At 44.5% G+C, this 19455-nt stretch overlaps 1 protein-coding gene across 5 annotated transcripts in view; it reads right to left on the bottom strand.

Moving 5' to 3' along the window:
• SRGAP2 (SLIT-ROBO Rho GTPase activating protein 2) overlaps positions 1–19455 on the bottom strand; it is a 106789-nt gene that overhangs the window by 31204 nt on the left and 56130 nt on the right. For 4 of the 5 annotated variants that reach the window (XM_064635954.1, XM_064635959.1, XM_064635956.1 and 1 more), the window contains 7 exons: positions 18930–18992; positions 15774–15989; positions 14832–14960; positions 8932–9156; positions 6855–6956; positions 5816–6013; positions 1006–1090 (listed from right to left, as the gene is read on the bottom strand). In XM_064635954.1, the coding sequence (XP_064492024.1) occupies positions 1006–1090; positions 5816–6013; positions 6855–6956; positions 8932–9156; positions 14832–14960; positions 15774–15989; positions 18930–18992 (1018 nt within the window). The remainder of the gene's footprint in view (positions 1–1005; positions 1091–5815; positions 6014–6854; positions 6957–8931; positions 9157–14831; positions 14961–15773; positions 15990–18929; positions 18993–19455) is intronic. The other variant, XM_064635958.1, reaches the window with a different exon arrangement.

Genomic DNA, 19455 nt, shown 5'->3' with positions numbered 1-19455 from the left:
ACTTTGGCTTCATCCACCCTTTCTCTGGGACAGCTGAAGAGATGAACAACTTCAACCAATAGAGCTCAAACCAATGCACATCCTTGCCTTGCCTTCCAGTGGTTTGGGTCTGATAAACTCTTTAATTACCATGGCAGTAAGTATTTTAGTTTTATAGTGCATTTTTAAACTGAAAGCAAAGCACTTCAAAGCCCACATGCTGGTTAAGTTTTCATCCACAAGATTTGCACACCATAAACTGTGGGGAGCCCAGCTCAGTTACACATCACACCAGCCCTGCTCCAGCACAACAACCCAGCAACAACTCGAGCCACTTTTTTTTGACCTGACATTTAGACTGTTAAAACCTTCTCCTCTGCAAATACAAGGCAGTCAGGTTTCTATGGAAACTTGGATGCATAGTTTAAGTGTTTTTGGCCGACAGGATTTGCCCATACCATGAAGGGAAAGAAATCTTCCTTTGTTCTGACCCCAACAGCAAATGCATATTGAGTTCTGGCTGCTGCCCTCTAGACAGGCAACATATTTTAAATGCTCTGAAATTTGCTTGTTATTCTCCCAATAAAAGCCCAGGCTCACGTACACTGGTTTGGTTTGAACTCCCAGAGGTGAGAAGCAGCAAAACCACCACGGAAGTGAAACTTCTGACCAGGCTCTGTCAGCACTTCTCAACTTCATCAGCAAACTGGAAATCCCAAGGTCTGCCCCGGTGCAGATCGTTAAGTGAGGAGCAGGAGGTGTGTGAATGGGGAGAGGATGGAGGAGGGGGGCACACGCTTGGCTGCAACCATCAGCGAGGCACTTTAGTGATTCATTAAGCATCTTTTGTTCATCAAGCAGCCCCGCAGGTCACTGGGCTGCTCCATCACACAGATCAGGGAGATAAATTCATAAAACATGAGTGTGGCCACTTTGCAGCACTAATGCAGGGCTGTCACACTCAGCTGACTGATGCAATAAGTGCAACAGCCTGGCTGGCAGCAGGGATGGGGGTCCCACACTCACTTTCTCCCAGGGTCTTCTGGAGAAGGTCGTGCTTGGCTTGGAGCTTCGTTATCAGGTTCCTGCCTTCCAGGTACTCCTTCATTTTCTGGGAAGGTGGGGGGAAAAAAAAAAAGGATCATGAGTAGACAATTCACGTCTTTTTTATTGCACCTTCATGTCCCTTGATTCTGAACACAAGTACAGAATGACACTGAAATTCACAGTTAAAGGACGAGTTAAGTCCTGGTTTATCTCTCTGGGCAAGTCTGAAGTTCAGCCCATTCATATTTCACGTCCAACAAAGGCTGGACTTGATCTTGGAGGTCTCTTTTCCAACCTTAAGGACTGCCTGATTCCCTGTCTGCAGCGCAATTCCCATTGTTCCACCGTGGAATCAGCTGAATGTCTGGCATGTTTGAAGCCATCAGAGGAGCTGTCACCCATCCCTCTGCAGCCAGGGGGGGAATGGAAATGCAGCTGAATGAGCAATCTGTTCTAACCAACTAAAAGGCTGCTACTGTGCTTATTCTCTCACTTAACCTCCCTCACCCCACTTTACTTGTCAAATGCTGGGGCTGCCTCCACGCTGGATGATGCACAGGGTTGCAGGGGGGCCACGGGACAAAACAAATAAAGGTATTATTTTAAAGTTCAGATCTACTCTCTCAGTGAAATATTATACAATCACAAAAGGGTTTTTTTCCCCACTGCTTCCTGATTTTTCACAGCTCTGCAAATGCTGGTTTTTCACAGGTCTTTCATCTCTTATTTTTGCAGTTCAGAGCAGTTTTTATTTATCTTCACTGAGCTGCAGCACATAAAATACAGTAGCTGTCCATGTTGGAACCAGGACATATTTACACTGAGAAAAAACACAAATAGCACATAATTCTTCCAATATCACAGGCCATTCTTTAGAATCATGAGATTCTAAAACCATTCCGTGATATTTTAAAAATTCAGCCAGCAAAGTCAACACAAAGAGAGGATTCTCATTTAATAATGAAATGTTCTCCTTCTTATCATTAAATCCTCAAATGATTTGGGCTGGAAGGGACCTTAAAGATCACCCAGTTCCATCCCCTGCCATGGGCAGAGACACCTTCCACTAGCCCTGAAATTCCTGTCCAACCTGGCCTTGGACACTTCCATTGGCTTTTCCCAATTCTCTCCACTTTCTCCCAGTTCTGGCCTAGGATTGCCAAATTAGGCTGCAAATGTTTAAGGTAAAAAAAGAGTGTTTTTAGCAAGGAGAGTGCCTGGCCCCTGCTTGTCCTTTGTAGGTCACAACAGCAGCCTCTGTGCAGGATGTAAAGGATCAAGAAGAAATATATACATAAATAAATAAAGAAATATATATATACACTGTGGCAGTACTGAGGGTAAGGGAAAACCTTCCAGGAACTAACAAAGTTTCCCCTGAGGGGTCTCCAGCCGTGCTGTGCACTGACACAACAAACAAAAATGGCTTTAATTAACTGCCAAAAGCCTGTGTTTTATGTCCCTTTGCTTGACAACATTGGAAGAAACATTTCACAAGAATTAAGTCCCTTTGGAGAGTCTCAGCATTTCCTGCTTCCTATATTAACACTTCAATTTTTTTGGTTGTTTTAGAAGAAAACAGGAAGCATGATCACAGTGACAAAAAATTAATCACACTGCTTTTGGAATTACCCCGTGGGACCAAGCCCTAACTATATATTTTGCTCAGTCAAAAACTTTACATCAGATCTTGACAGAAGAAAACACTTAAGAGTTAAAGCTGCAAAAATAACCACAGAATCTGAGGTGGGGGGTTGAGGATAAATCTGGTTTGGGAGGTCTCAGAGTCACGGGAGGGTGAAGGGAGAGGAAGGGCTGGAAAGGCTCAGCTCAAACAGAAGCTTAAAGATCAGCAGATCAACTTGATTTGGCAGAGTTAATCTCCCCTTTGAAGCAGATCTAAGCACTTAAGCTCGGCCTAAGGTGGCTGCAGGCAGGGCAGGGCAGAGACACAGCGTTGGGAGTCCCAGTGCTCTGGCTCAGGTCATGGTAAGAACATCACCTGCCTGGGATTGTACCAGGGAATGTTTTAAAGGAGAAAAAGAGAAGGTTCCCATTCAGTGCAGTATCTCAGCAGATTTTACTCCTATTTCCTCGTGCCTGACATTCTGTACTCTGCCTGTTGCAAGGATGCTTATGAAAAGAAAAAAAAAAAGTCATTTTAAAATAAGGCTTCGGGCTTTGTTCAGTGAATTACAAAGATGCATTAGCACTGGATTTTTGGCATAATAAAACCAGAAAAAAATAATAATCAAGCTACAGGAGAACTCCTAAAGATCCCATTCCTGGCAGAGCACAGCTGGAGTCACACTAAGTGCAATCAGAACAAAGCAGCAGAAACATCCTCAAGTCACATTATTTCTGCACTGTGACAATTAAGAGGTGAAGATCTGTTCTGAGTCAGAGCTGGGGAGCATTTTGCACCCAGAAAACCAAGCAGCTTGGACACTTCAAGCCCAAACTCACTGCAGGATTTTCCCAGGGAGAACCAGTTGTCAGGTGGGACATGGGAAGAAGTGAAATGCAAACCAATTGTACCCTGGCTACAAAGAAAACCCATTTCTACCACTGTCCCACATCCTGATCTGCCCCCAGCCCAGAAAGCTCAGCAGTTTTATCCCCTCTCCACACCCTCCAAGAACAACTTCAACCCAGGCATTTGCAGGAGAGGGGGAATTGGATCTGACTGACCCCGGGCCCAGTGTCCCACTGACACCCCCAGCACGACGCTGCTGCAGGACTCATGGGCAGGGAGGCTTCACATCACACTTCAGCCCCGTGGCTTAAGGGTTTCCTAATAATAAATTCACATTAATTCTAAAGCACTTCACAGGATGAGCATTGTTCTGGCTCTTCATGGAGGAAAAAAACCAACATTTCGTCCGAGGACTAAAATTACCCCGTTTTAGAGGTAAGAGAATTAAATCATTCATCCCCTCTCCACTCCTCAGGTGGGGCCGAGTGCCAGCTGTGTTATGATTAGCAGCTCTGACAGCTCCAATTCCAGGAAGCAGGTCTGTATCCATGGCAGCAGCAGCCACATCCCTGGATTTGGGCTCCCTGAAGTCGCTGCTGCTTCCCTGCTTCAGCCACCTGCATTAGCTCAGTGCTAAGTCAATCATTCCTCTGCTTTCCACTCACACAGGGAAGTTTTTAAGCTTCTCTTCTGAATACAAATCTTCCTTCAAAGCCCAACAACACGTCCATCAGCGTGCAGGGATGTGCCTCTAGTGGAAACACAGATTATTCCAGCGTGGAGATACTACAGTGAGCATCTTCAATTAAATTCCCATCACTCTATTTACCCCAGAGCTCTGCCCAGCTAGTAATGGACTACGTGGAATTTCCAGCTTGAGTTACATTAATATGGAATATTCTTCTAAATCAGGGTTTTTCTTACAGTTCATATCCCTCAGCATTTTAGCACATCATGAGGTAAAAGGGGATTGAAAGCTCAGTTCTGCTCTGCACTTTGTTTTCATCCCCTACACAGAGAATGTCTCACCCAGCTCTGCCCTCAGCCTCATTAATACTCATCTGAGCGTTTCCTAGGACACTGGAAAAGCTGCTCTTTAGAGATTCAAAGCTTGGAATCTTTATCAGGGATATTTATAAGCCTGGTCAATAGCAGATCAATCCAGCACCTGATCAGGCTGCTTAAAGAGGGGCTCTCTAACACCACGAAACAGAAAAATATCCCCTCCAAATGAAGCCCTGGGTTCCTTCTCCTATTTAAACTGACAATAGTCCCTCTCTAGAGAGGGAGTGCTGGGAGTTCAATTAAAAATCACTTTTCTAGTTCCATAACCCTGGGCAGGGTGGTCAATCCCTTCTTAATTGAAGCCGTTTCTCCACCCACTTCTCTCAAGAGCCACTTTCACCTTCTACAAAGGATTTTGAATATTTGTAGGTCAAGGCCTGATGAACCATCCTGAACCCATCCAGCTACTGCAATTTGCACAGAAAATTCAGACTTTTAATAATTCTGGGAAGAAGAAGTGAAGGATATCATACAGAGCAAAAGATGCCCAAAGGAATGACAAAGTAACCAGGAGAAGAGCTGTGATTTTCATCTGCTAATCTGATATATTTTGAAAATCCAGCCAAATTCAACAGTTTAACATAAATCTGATTTAGAAAAAAACACATAGTATAGTATGAAAGTCAACATCAAAATGCTCTTAGCATCTTGTAAAAAGCACTGACTTAGTGAAAAGCTGTGAGCTGGAGTTGTAAGATGATAATAACAAAAAATGAAAGAGCTAAACATCCTTTTAGCTTCTATTAGTTTTGAAAATTGATATTTACAAGCTATTAAGTTCTTTCTCAGACAATTCCTTTTCAGATGCAGAAGAAATCAAATTTTACACTATTTATCCACAGACCACGTTTGCATCAACAAAGGCATCCCAATATATTTGCAGAGAATTGAGAGCACACATTTTAAAAAACCCAACGTGCTTCCTCTGCTTGCCCAAAAATCAATGACAGAAGTGTTTTTGTAAGACATCATTTTGCACTCTCTGGTGAGTATAATTCTAAATAAATCACAATGAAAATAGAGAATCACAGAAGGGTTTGGGTTGGAAGGGACCTTAAAGCTCATCCAGTTCCATCCCCACACCTTCCACTAGCCCAGGTTGCTCCTACCTGGCCTTGGACACTTCCAGGGATGGGGCAGCCACAGCTTCTCTGGGCAACCTGTGCCAGGGCCTTCCCACCCTCACAGGGAAGAACTTCTTCCCCAAAAGAAAAAACATTCCTAAGCTCCTAAAAAGGAGCCCCTTACAGTGAAGTAGAACTGCTCTGTCTCCTGCTGGTTCGCCCTTCTCTTGGCAATGCTGGGTTTGCTCATGAAGGTTTCTGAGACAGTGGATTTCACAGACTCCATGGAGTTGCTGTACTGGAAACAGTCCGAGACGTCAAAGTCCTCTATGGTGACAATGTCCTGGATTGTCTGGAGAGTGGCTTCCATGGTCTTCTTAACCTGCCCAGCGAGAAGGAGAGAACTTACAGGTGAGGACAGCACGTTGTGTGTCAACAGGAGAGGCAGCAAGTGCCCTGGAGCACTTTGGTAATAAACAGATATTACTGGTTTCACGTCCTGACGTAATTAAGGGGTAAGTTTTGATCATTAACAGCACAGCCCAAGGGCTGGCAGCACCCAGAACCTGCCAGGAGCAGGAAATCAGCTGTGATCAGGAGCAGATGTAAAGACATTTAACCTCAAAGAGTGTGGAACAAAGATGGTCTAATTGTCCTCTGCAACTACATCTACTGGGCATCAAATGTTGGATGCTACAAGCAGGACTTTGCTGCACTTTTCATTTTTACTGAGGGTAAATCTGAATCGACTTCCTAGACATAAAGGAGTTGCAAATTTCACCCAAGGAGGATTAAAAGTTCTTGAACAGAGATGTGCAGAGACAGGCCATACCACTGATGTAGTCTTCTCATCTTAGATGACCAATTAAACAAAAATCACTCTTACCCCAGGTGATGCAAATTCACTGTCTTCACTTCAAAACATTAAGTTCCTCTTTTTCCCTTAGCTATCCAAATACAACTTTTGCAACACAGCCAGTCTTATCAACTGAAGGGTGGGGAGAAAGAGCCATGGAGGCATTTTAAAGGATCCTCTCCACACACCCAACTTCCATGTGGGATCACACACTCAAGAACTGCTGGCTTCAACTGCCTCAGCCTTGAATTTTAACACAAGTCTTCATAAAAGAGGATCACAGCAACAAGATTCTGCCACAATCAGTTCCCCAGGATGGACTGGAAGTGGGTAAGAGAAGTTGTTGATTTTTGGTGGATTAACTGACCTCTTCATTTTCAATCTTCAGTGTAGATAACCTGGACTGCAACTGCTGACACCTCTGCACCAACTCACTCTGGACTGGCTGCTGGGCACACAGCTGGGACTCCTGGGAGGGAAACAGCACAGGGAAAAAAAAACACATCATCAAGAACACTGCAATTAGTCATTTGATTATTATACACAAACGTTTTCCAAAGTGCTTAACTTTAAAACTTTGCAGCCCTGGATTTCAACCAGTGGCAAAGGTTCTCCCAAACTGCAGTTCCCTGCCTGGGTGGACTGAACAGTGAGCAAAAAAAGAGAGGATGAGAACATCACAGCAGAACTAGGAAAAACCAGCTAATTCCAGTAATGTAAGCTCATGGGGTGTTTTGGAAGTCTGAAGGTGCTTTACCCCAGATATTGGGCTAAATCACGTGGCAAATCAAGAAGAATTTGGTTCAATGTTTTAGCCAGGCATCCTGGGGCAGGGGTACAAGGGGCTGAGCTCCCTCAGCTGAACTACCTGGACACCACAGCAACAGGCACAAGTCACCATTTAATAAATTCAGGGGAGTTGAAATAAAAAAAAGAACAGGTTAGGGACCTGTCAAACACACCAGAACACTGAGCTTCCCTGTGCTGCTCAGGATTACTCTTATTTCACAGCATGAGGCAGCTTTTCCCTTTAGTTTTGTTCTGGTTTTTTTTTTTGGGGGGGGGGGCTTTTTTAAAAGAAAACACTGCCCTCACTGCCTAAGGCTGTTTTTTTAAAGACAGAAACTGGAATGGGAGTTTTATCACACACATGCACACACCCCATCATGTATTCAATGTAGGACTATTGCAACAAGACCATCAGCTGCATTATAAATACTCATTTGGCCTCAAGAACTACCAAGATAAATGATTCAGTGAATGGGAGCTGCTGCTGAATGACTGACTGCAGGTAATTCTTTTTTTCTTCCCACGATCTTCCAGGATACCACCAAAGCACAGAAAAAAACCCCAGGAAAGGTCATTTGCAGTCTGAGAGTTTCCCTTAAAATGGAAGAGACAAAGAAGAGCCTGAAGCAGTGATTGTAATTCCTGGCTGGGAAGAAGAGGCTGCAAGAGACCATCCTTCCAGTCTGTGCTCAGTGTTCAGGGGATAATCTAGAAATCCAACCAACTGACCTAAATTAGCACACTGTGCATGTGTTCCCATTTAGAACCGGTTTCAGCTTGTGCCACTTTTAAACAGTTCCCAGCTGAGTAACCACATCTTGATAAACCTATAAAGAGAGGGATTTTCCGTGCCAAAAAATGAAAGTCCTCTGACAGCCTCGTCTCACAAGGAAGATGCAAAAACGCACCACTGGAAAGCATTTCTGCTCCAAGATTACGCCCCCAAATGCATCAAAAATCAGCATTTAAGTTTCTTTATGCTGTCCCCTCGAATTTCTAACTTCACATTCTGTCTCAGGGTGCAGGAATTTACCTCATTTGATTTATTTATTTATTTATTTAACTCGTAGGTTAAATGAAAGGGTAAAATGGAGCATCCTGTTCCCGTTTAGCATTAAACCCAATTAAGCATTTTCATCTTCAGTACCTCTGACGGCCAAAAAAGAGCCAGTAAAATGCAGGCATCCACACCAGGAGCCTCTGCTTAATCTTTACATCACCTCCCCTTTCTCAGGCTCCCCTGAACCTCCCAAACCCAGAGCCAAACAGGTGGCCTTGGACTGAGTGGGAGCCAGAGACCCTCTTTAAGCAGCCTGATCAGATGCTGGATTGATCTGCTATTGACCAGGCTTATAAATATCCCTGATAAAGATTCCAAGCTTTGAATCTCTAAAGAGCAGCTTTTTCAGCGTCTGAGGAAACGCTCAGATGAGTATTAATGAGGCTGAGGGCAGAGCTGGGTGAGACATTCTCTGTGTAGGGGATGAAAACAAAGTGCAGAGCAGAACTGAGATTTAAATCCCCTTTTACCTCACGATGTGCTAAAATGCACACGAGGGACACGAACTGTGCGAAACCCCCTGATTTAAAAGAGCATTTCCTATTAATGTAACTCCAGCTGGAAATCCCATTCTGGAGGAGGGACCCAAACCGACCATGTCACCCATGTGTGGCTGGAACTCGAACTTCATGGGGGGGCAGAAGACGTTGTTGTACATCTCCATCAGCCTCTGCTTGTCGCTGTTGGCGTCCAGGTTCTCCACGGCGTTCTCGATGGCGTCCAGCCCCTCGTGCTTCGACTGCTCCAGGTTCAGCTCGGCCGACAGGAACGTCCTCAGGGCTCTGTTGAGGCTGGCGTGGTACCCCAGGTCACAGCACTGCTGGAAAAACACACACACACCCCCCACCCCACGTGAATAAAGTGGAGGAATTCCAGGATGGAAATCCAAAGCCTGAAGTTGTGTAAGTCAAAAGTGCTTTTGGAGTCAACGTGCTCTCACCAAATGCTTCAATGAAACTGCATTTTCAACAGAGAACTCTTCTGTGGAAAATGTGTCAAATAGCTCTAGTTTAGAGCTGGGGAAATTTACCTCTTTTAAAGCAGGAAGCCTTTTATATACAGTCTAAAGGCAAACATCTCTCTTTAATAGTTTTTCTAGGTGAATTAAGGACATGTTCCCTGTAGTTATCCAAGACAAACCTATACCAAATTTGTGCTGCTCTTAATTTTAAAGGAGGAACTTTTTGCTTTATAGAGTTGCAGAATTCCTCCTGAACAATATCTTCAAAGCTAAGATAATTCTGCCTAACACTGATCACCAGCAAACTTCCCTTCTGCATCTATTTTCAGCTTCAGAGCCTCTGCTGGGGATGAGCCCATTCTTTGTGCCCCCTGGTTTGGATTGAGGGATTCTCCCCATGGAAATGATCCAGTATCTCAGTCTTTAAGACCAGGCTGACCCTCTGTTTGGCTGCTGACATGAGGTTGCTTTAAGAGCAGGCAAGGCTGAAAGATTAAGGTTGGACTTGATGATCTTGGAGATCTTTTCCAACCTGGCTGATTCTATGATTCTAAGTGGATAACAAGTTGTGGTTATTTAGGCATCTTCTGGGTACCAGAGTGGTCCCACACCCCTCCCTCAGTGCAGAGGCATCTTGCCCAGGGTCCTTAGAGAACCTCAACCTGTAATCCCACACAAACCTTAGCACCATGTTATAATTAATAACCAAGACAAGCACAGCTTAAACAATTATAACAGTTTGTGGAGTTTTTGTGGAGTATTAGATATTCATTTCATGCTGTCAGAAAAAAGTAACCTAGAATTGGGTGTGTTCAACAGCATGCCTGTGTATTCCCCTAAATTCTAACCTCACTTTTAGGGGCCCTGATTCCTAGAAACACACTCCAAAATCCTTAAATAACATTATTCAAAGGAAGAGGAAAACAAGGCACTACTGGAGAAACAAGACACAGGATTTGGATCACATATAAAAGTTAATCTGCATCTAGATAATTCCACCCAAAACACGGAAAACTGCTTTATTCAGTGTACTTCAGGAAGGAGGAACACGACCTGGACATCCCAGGCATGAGAACAGAGTCATCCAAAAGCCAAGCAGCCTTTGCCTGGGATGATTTCACTGCTGGGGTGAAACAGAGGAGCAAAAAAACTTTGAAGCAGAAAGTGGTTATGGTCAAGAATTTCCTGGCTATGGCTGACACCAGGGTGATGTCACTGGGATACAATCAAGCAGCTTCATCTCCACCAGGGCTGCAGAGCCAAGTTTTCATGTTTCAGAAGGGGAAAAAGGCACTTTTTCATTAACTGGTCAGAAACAGCCTGGATTTTTTCAGCCATTGAATTGAGTGAGCAAGAAGGAGCCCACCTTCTTGGAACTACAAGCAAGATTACACACACTAGGAGAGTATCCAAAAAGAAAGAAAGAAAGAGACCATCTGCTTGATTGCTGTGCTGCTCTGTAAGCAAAATTCACATGAAATCTCCTCCTCGCCCATCATTTGGGTCTCATCACTGTCATTGTGTGCAAAAGCAAAGGAAAAAAAAGGGGAAAAAAGAGAAGGAGGGGTGGGGGGAGAGGGAAGAGAGAGGCTACTGGACCATTCCCTGCTTTCACAGAATTTCTGCCACCGGGTGCTGCTGGATGCCTGGTTCTTGTGCCAACAAGCTGTGGCAGGTGGGGAGTCTTGTAAAAAGAGCTGCAGTTGCTGGTTGGGCTGGAGGCAGAGAATTAAAGGACTTTACATTCAATCAGAAAGAACAAAACCAGCCAAGAAAAAAAAAAAAAAAAAGGAAAAAAACCCCCCAAACACCAAAAACAAAAGAGGCCTGATTGAGAATCTGCACGTGTGGAGGCAGTCTTGGATCAAGAGCCACTCACAGCTACTGCTCAGGGTACACACACTGCAGTCCTTCCCTGCAGTCCTGGGGGGGGAAAGGCAGAGTTGGGCCAGTGCTGCAGGATCCCAGGACTGGGATCAGCTCAGGTTTAACAGCAGCACTCACTCCTGTCCTCAGAATCACAGAGTAAGTTGGGGTTGGAAGGGACTTCTGGAGATCACCCAGTGCAACCCCCCTGCCAAGGGAGGGTCACCTGGAGCAGGTGACACAGGAACTCATCCAGGTGGGTTTGGGATGTCTCCAGAGAGAGAGAGAGACTCCACACCCTCCCTGGGCAGCTGTTCCAGAGCTCTGCCACCTCCACGGAAAGAAGTTCTTCCTCATGCTGAGGTAGAACTTCTCTTTTAGTTCATGGCCATTGATCCTTGTCCTGTCACTGGGCACCACTGAACAGACCTGGCACCATCCCAACACCCCTTGGAAACATTTCTCCATCCTCCCTTCTCCAGACTAACCAGGCCCAGCTCCCACAGTCTCTCTTCATCAGAGAGATGCTCCAGACCCCTCATCATCTTTGTGGCCTCTCTGCTGGAGCCTCTCCAGTAGCTCCTGGTCTTTCTTCAGCTGTGGAGAGCAGAACTGGACACAATTCCTGCTGTGGGCCAGGAGGTTGTGCAGCCTCCCAGTGCTCCCACTCTGCCCTCCCAGTGCTCCCTTTCTCCAGTCACATCCATGCCTGGAAGGAGAGTGGAACTGCTGCAGGAGGGGAGAGCACTGGGGGAACTGGGAGGTCCAAGGGCAGTTAATTTGTCACACCCACCTCAAAGCAAAGTGTTTTGGCTTTTTGCTGCTGAAGGCAGTGACAGAAAACACTTCCCAGCCCACTCCCCCACTCAAAAGGTTTTTAAAGTCCAGCGTTCCGTGTTTATAAATGTACCAGTCCCACTGTCCCTTTTCTGGGTTATATAAATGTTTGATGGAATCATTCTCAAAGGAAATCAATTTTTTATAAGAATTTAATGATAACTCATTCAAATTCCCTTCCTGACATGACAGCTGATTAACCCTTTGCCAGTCAGCAGTTTTCAAACAGACCCAAACCAGAAGATTTAAGGAGAAAAAGCCCTTTGTTGTAAAATGCAATTTACATTTGGAAGGGAAAGGATGGGATCCTGGAGTAAACAGCAATGGAATACCTATTCCTAGAAGAGTAAAGGAAGCTCTGTGAGTCACTCACACACACATTTCTACCTTCTTTTTTTTTAAAATCCTGTCCTAGTGACCCTTTTATAAATATGAGTTAATGCAAACTTCCCCATTACTGTAATATTTCATTAGCATCAAAGAGCTGCCTAAGTCCCCAAAGTCAGGAAATTCAAAACTACTGGGCTGTGTCAGGAACAATTTATTGTTCTTAACTCTCAATGAAGAATTAACTCCCTGTTATCCTTCCCTGTAACCAGAGAGGGAACACAATGTGCTGTATAAACATGACAAGTTTAATGCTGTTGGGTCTAACACAATCTACTTGTAAGTAACTTTGAAGATTACTTTTATATTATATTTCAAAATTCAATATGATCAAATGATCAGATTGAGGGAAAGCATTACAGCCTGGCTTAAAAATCACATTTTTATTTAATTCAGACGGTTCAGATAACCATCACTGGTTATAATTGTTAATTTTCAATCCTTCAGGATCAAAGGCATTAATAAATCTATATTCCCTGTGCCTTGACAATGAGATAACTGAGCTCCATCTCCTGTGCTCCCAGACAAGTCCCACATTTTTCCATGCCTGAAAACAGAACAGATAATACTTCCATTTGAAAGATTATGGAAACTTATAATGTAGTGTTAAACTGAATGCTTGAAGGGGGTTAACAGGGGCATGGACTCACCCAGAGCCACGACAGCTCCTCTCTAGGAACAGTGACAAATCCCTGGAATGCTGCAGTTTGGCTCCTTGTCTTGCAGCACTGCCTGCCATGGCCCAGAGACAGCTGGGACTGTGAGAGAAGCACTTCTTTCCAAGCTGGATAACCCAGATTTGTCATGTCCTGCTTAAAACATCTCAGGTCCGTGCTTAGAAGCTGGTTTGGGCTTATGAAATGCAAAAGGATTCTTCACTATGTCTGACTCATGAAAATACACTGGGCAGACAAATGAACTGAGCACACGGGCAGCATTTGGGGGGAGGACTTATAGATGGGTTGTAGAAGTAAAAACTGAGATAACTGAATTAGGCTGATGGCAGGGAAGTGAATCCCAACCAACTTTTCAATGTAAACACATACAAAAAGTTATCATTTGTAAAAAAAAAAAACCAACCCAAGACCACACAATTAAGGTTGAGCAAACGTTAACCAAAACAGGGCTCCTAAAAAGGCAGCAGGAATAAACAACCCAGGCCTCTTCAGTGCAGCAATTCTGCAAATCATGACATTTGGAAATAACAGCATTTTTTCAAGCCCACTCTCACTGACAGCCCTGACCTCCAAAGGACAGGTTTAAATCAACACCTGGCACAAGAGCACTCCAGGCGAGTTTATCATCAGCTGAATAAATGTATTATATAGACTGTTAGTTATTATAATAGCTGAGTAATTAATAGTGCTCTGAGTGCTCTTTATTGCCTATGTCTAGAGACACTTGTGTTCATTACTCCCTGCTCCTACTGCAGCTCCCTCCAGGCTCTGAGCCGAGTGTTTCCAGCAGTGATGGAACTGGGATGGCCTTGGAAAGGGAACTGGATCCAGCACGAGGCAGTGACCCAGACACAGCTTGAAGGGGGGAGTTATATCCCTGTGAGTAACTCAGGATTGCCAACTGGCTTTTCTGAGTTTTCAAAGAGCAGAGATTTGGGTTTTGGTGTTTTTTTTGTTGTGAGTTTTACCAAAAGCAGAATTGATTCCCACTGAATACTGCAGGGTTTGGAATATATTCCCTCTGTGAGCAGTGACAGGACACAAGGGAGGACAGGACACAAGCTGGAGCTGTGTCAGGGAGGGTTGCAGGTGGATATTAGGAAGAGGTTCTTCCCCCAGAGGGTGGTTGGGCACTGAACAGGCTCCCCAGGGCATTAAACCTGCCAGAGCTCCAGGAGTGTTTGGACAATGCTCTCAGGCACAGGGTGGGATTTTGGGGTGTCCTGCCCATGGCCAGGAGTTGGACTCAATGATCCTTGTGGGTTCCTCCCAACTCAGGATATCCTATGGTTCTCTGAATTTTTCAAAACAAGTGAAAAGCAACTTCAGGAAATGCTTCTGAACTCCCATTTCTCTTCCCAAATTTCTTCTACTGTTTCTACAGCTCAAAATCTCCTTTCAAAATGTGCTTCAGAGCTAAAATCTTGCGGGTTTGCTTAAAATAGCAAAGAGAAAATGTCAGGCAACAGTGTGACACCAAAGCTGGGTTTCATTTTAACTAAGCAACTCCCTCTCCTTTTCAGAGCCACGTCTCTCATCTCCCTGTGCAACGAACCGAGTTGGCCACCTAAGAAAAGCTCATGTCACAGCTCCATGAGCAAATACCAGGGTTGGGGCCACCCTCCAAGCTGCCCATCCTGCCTGTCCCTGCCCAGCTGTGCAGAGGTTTCCAGCTGTGCTGGTGCAGAAGATGCTGAAGGAGGAGGGGAAGGGGTGAGGGCTCCTGGCAGTGACACCCAGTGCAGGCCCCCGAGCAGCAGCACTTACATCAATGAGATCAGACAGGTCATGGATGTAATACTTGAACACCGAGGCATTGGTGGCTTCCAGGGCCAGCAGATACTCATTCCTTGCCTTAATGGCCTTCAGCCTGTTCTCTGTGTACTTTGCCTGGCGCTAAAAGAGAAAGAAAAAGAGAATACAGCATTAAAAGAGGTGTAGCAGCACTCAGAATACTGAACAAAGCCTGCTCTGCCCACACAGATTTTGTCCACTTGAATTCCAGTTTTATCAAGACTCCAAGACTTAAAATGCAGATTAATTATTTAGATGTTTTTAATCATTTCTGTACCAGGCAGCACTGGATTGAAAGTCTTCTCTTGAGGGTGTGGGCTGGGGAAGATTAAGGAGAGAATGAAGGAACAAGGTGGGTTTTATGAGGTTATTTATGGTCCAGCTCCAGCACTACCAGAAGATCACAGGTAGTCTGAGGGCTGCTGCAGGCACCCCACCTCTTCCAACAGAAGCTAGGCTTGAACTTGGTACTTCCAGAGTCTAAAACCATTAAAAAATAACTCTTCTCCTTCCTATTGGCTTGAACTTTAGAGCTGAACTGGCCAATTAGTGACTAAATAACCTTAAACTGACTTAAAGCTGACTGACTACTAAGGCAACTGGCTTTGTGGGATTACTTGACTCCCTCCTATCACTTGTGCTTTGTACAAGAAAAACACATGTTAACCAGACCTTCCAAGAAGGTAATTGTTACTTTTACACTGTGTTTTAACTTTCTGTGCCAGGCCTGCATCACCTGTGTTAACACAAAACCCACACTGGATCGGTGCGAGCTTTGGCCTTGCCTTAATCTGAGCGTTTAAAATGGCAAAAAAAAAAAGAGATTTTGCAGTTGAGGAGGGAACTCTGTATCTCCCGTGCTGATCTACTGCAAAAATCCCCCCTGCACAAGCAGCAGCAGTGCCAGGCAAGTACCTTCTCCTTCATCTTCTCGATTTTCTTGACGGAGCTTCGCCGGACGTGTTTCTCCTCGAATTTGACGTTGGAGGTGGAGTCGGGGGAGCGGGGGGTCTGCTTGTCCTCCTGTTTCACAGACTTCCCAATCTGCTTCTCCTCCTGCTTCTCGGCCTCCTTCAGCTTGCTCTGGGCGCTGATGCTGTCGGCGTTGTACATGTGGTAGGTTTTCATCACCTGCAGGAAGATGAGAGCCCAGCAAGGTTGTTAAACCCGAAATAATCCGAACTGGAAAAATAAAAACTCAGGGGAAACTTCCCCTCTCAGAAGATGCCACAAACGAGTGTGTGGCTCTCAAAACAGAGGGGATTATTTTGCAGCTGTTTCTTTTGTTTAACTTTGGCATGTGCCTTCTTGTACAAGCCAACAAAGGAGGTATGAGATCCAAAAAAAGATCCAGACTCAATCCAGCCTCCTTTACTGTTCAAAGAAAATGATATGCCAGCGTTGGAAAATGAGAGCTTTTCATCAGCAGGTAAGTTTTCCAAAGGGATGCCTATCAGTCTTTCATCTGGATGAATCAGTCCTTTAAACATCACAAGTCTCCAGGAACTGTATGTAAATCATGTCTGAACACAATGGCTGCAAAAGCAACTCAGGTTCCACTTGTTTATATCAAATTTGGTACATAAAAGTACTTCTGTTCACCTTATGTAATAAAAATATTAATAAAAGAGTGTTGTCCCTTTGTTTAGGGAGATCTGGACTCTGTACTATATGGACAACTTTTATTATAGCACATTTTTTATAATTAAATATAGATAAATATCCCCCAAAGTCACAAAAAAACCCCATTTGTTTCACAGGATATTAATGTCTAGCTTTGTGTTGAGAAAAAAAAGAACTAAAAAACCAAAGGGCATGATACACAAACTAGTTTTTTATCCAGAAATGCAAAGCAATTTGAAACACACACCAAAACAAACATCATGATGTAACTCTCGTAGGGGAGGGTCAAAAAAAAAAAAAAAAGCACAGTTGCACAAAATTACCCCAAATAAATCAATTTTTTTATGCAAGTGGGGTCTTGATTTCAGAGGAAAATCTGTTTATACCTGTTTTGTACCACCACATGACACAGTTCTACGTAAGTAGGACGCAAGCTCTGCCTCTGCAGTGATCAGCAAAGGTTCTCAGCTACAAAGAGACACTGGATTTAAACATGAAAGGGAATGTGAATGCAGCCAGTGTTGGAGAGACGTGCTGAATAATTTACACACACGCACTCCCAGCTCCCCCACACGCTCAGACTATAAAGCAGGCCTTTATAATAACAGATTCCAAGGAGCTTCTTCCCCTCTGTCACTGAGAGTGGAGCTGGCAGAGAGCAAGAGAAGCAGGAGGAGAAATGGGGATTGGAATGGTTTCATCCCACTGCCCACCCCAGTCTGCTGCTGGGGTCACTGGTGACTCACTGGAGTCTGCTGAGGGCACGGGACAATCCAGGGCAAGAAAAAAATTATAGGCTGTGACAACCCCTCTGTGTTTTGTTGGCGCAGGGAAAGTAAAGAATTCGCCCACATCCATTTTGCCTGAAAACAGGGATCCTGCCAAGGCTTTGGGTGCAGAATCACAACATGGTTTAGGCTGGAAAAGACCTCTGAGATCATCAAGGCCAGCCTTTGGTTGAACAGCACCTTGTGCCACGTCCAGTTAAACCAGAGACCCAGCAGGACAAGAAGTGGGAGCATTTCTAGAAAGTAGTACTAAGTTTAATCACTGCTGGGGTTGTTTTGGGTCCAGCAAGAAATGGTCTTTCAATGTGATCAGAAGTGGCTTTTTCAAAGGAAAAGAATTTTTCTGAAGGGACAACTTCAGATTTTGCAGAAGGAAGGAATAAATAGATTTCAAGTTCCTAACACAGACATTAGAAAGGTTTGTACCCTACGATTCTTTGTTTTTCAAAGGCTGAATTCTGGAAGATCTTCCTTCCACGGTCAGAGAAACCACCAGGACTCAGTATTTGGCTGAATGACCTGTCAGAGCCTGGCACACAGAAATTATTACCCACATCTATGAAACTCCAGGAAGCAGCCCCTTCAGTGCCAGATCAACTTGGATTAGAAAGAAATCTCAGTTCCTGAAAGTCTGTGGTTAGAAACAGAGCTGAGCTCTTCCCTAAGATCTCATCCAAGGACATGACTCAAAAGTTGTATCAGATTATGCCCTCAAATAGAAAACAATTTCTGGAGTAGGCAGTGCTGATTATTATTATTATTATTATTATTATTATTATCTGAATATTTGGTTTCAACCCTGTAACTGTAACAAATTGTAACGGAACGTTTTATTGGTGTAGGAAATTGCAGGGATACCCCATAAATATTGTAATATTGATATTTTTACTGAATTTCATCACAGGGTTGATGTGCCATGGCTTGAGGAACATCCCCAGATCATCTTCTGAAAGAAGGAAGGACAGAACTTGTACCTCCGTGTCATGACCCGGCGTATCATTAAGGAAGCACAAAATGAAAAGACATTTTGAGCAACTAAACCACGTGCAAGTTCTGCTTTTAAAAGAGAACCAGCTCAGCAACAGCTGCAGAGAGCAAAAATCTCATCCAACGACAGGATTTCCCATTTCTCAATGTGAGAAGAAAAACCCCCACGCAGCACATGAGCTCCCAGCAACACATCCCTCCTCCTCCTCCCTGAGGCAGCACCTCTTCCTTGGTGCCTCCAGTGGATTTACTGAGATCCAAAAAAAAAAAGCACAGATGGAAAACTCTTATTACTCTAAGGGGAACTGCTTTGCTGAGGGTTGAGGAACAAACACACACAGTGGGTCCCCCCCCCCTGCTGCCTTCTGTCTGCTCACACCACACAAAACTGAAGGGTTTTAGCATATTTAGATATAATTCCACTCTCTCTGACTCTTCTTAATTTAAAACCATCGCTGCAGCGAAGGAGAAGGTGTGATCTTCCTGGAGCAAACACTCACAGAGCTCAAACAACACAGGGACAGAGGGAAAAAGTGGGATTTATGGTGCTCTGAGGGTGGTGAACACGAGGTGCCTCAAACTGCAGGGACTGCAGACGTTTATCAGCGTTGGTGGGAGAACCCAAACACTTCCCTGGTGTCTGAAAAGATGCCAAGGAGTCAGTTTGATTTACCGTGTAGAGTTCATTCAAGACCTTCATCAAGTCTTCCTGGAGCTGCAATCCCACTTCCTTGCTCTGCAAGAGAAGAGAGAAACGAAAGTTAATTGGGGAAGACAGAAAAGAGGCGGAGGAAGCGAACACGGAGCACCCACAAATAATTCAGGCCCAATTAAGCACCACTATCTATGCTGGCAAATCCAATAAACTGCCCAGCCCAGAGCCCACTTAGGGCCACGTTGCACCAAGAGTATTAATAAACTGAAATGTTATATAAGCACAGAAAGAAAAGCTTTGCTGTATGGAGATGGAAACGGCCCGAGAATTTGGGATTTTCAAAGGTCAAGCCTGGAAAGACACAGATCCTGCAATTTTAGCAGGATCAAGGAAGACTATGGATACAGGACAGCCTGGTATGGAAGCTGAAGAAATGCAGGGTAAGGAAGTCAGCATGTAAGAAGAATATTACTCAGTTTAGACATTTTACTCCCTCACTACCCACTAAGGCAGCGTTTGCGTGACTGAACCTTCACGCTCTGCG

This window comes from Pseudopipra pipra, chromosome 25, assembly GCF_036250125.1.
Source record: "Pseudopipra pipra isolate bDixPip1 chromosome 25, bDixPip1.hap1, whole genome shotgun sequence".
Lineage (NCBI taxonomy): Eukaryota > Metazoa > Chordata > Aves > Passeriformes > Pipridae > Pseudopipra > Pseudopipra pipra.
The sequence above is the reverse complement of the archived record's forward strand: the minus strand, read 5'-3'. Positions and strand labels throughout refer to the sequence as shown.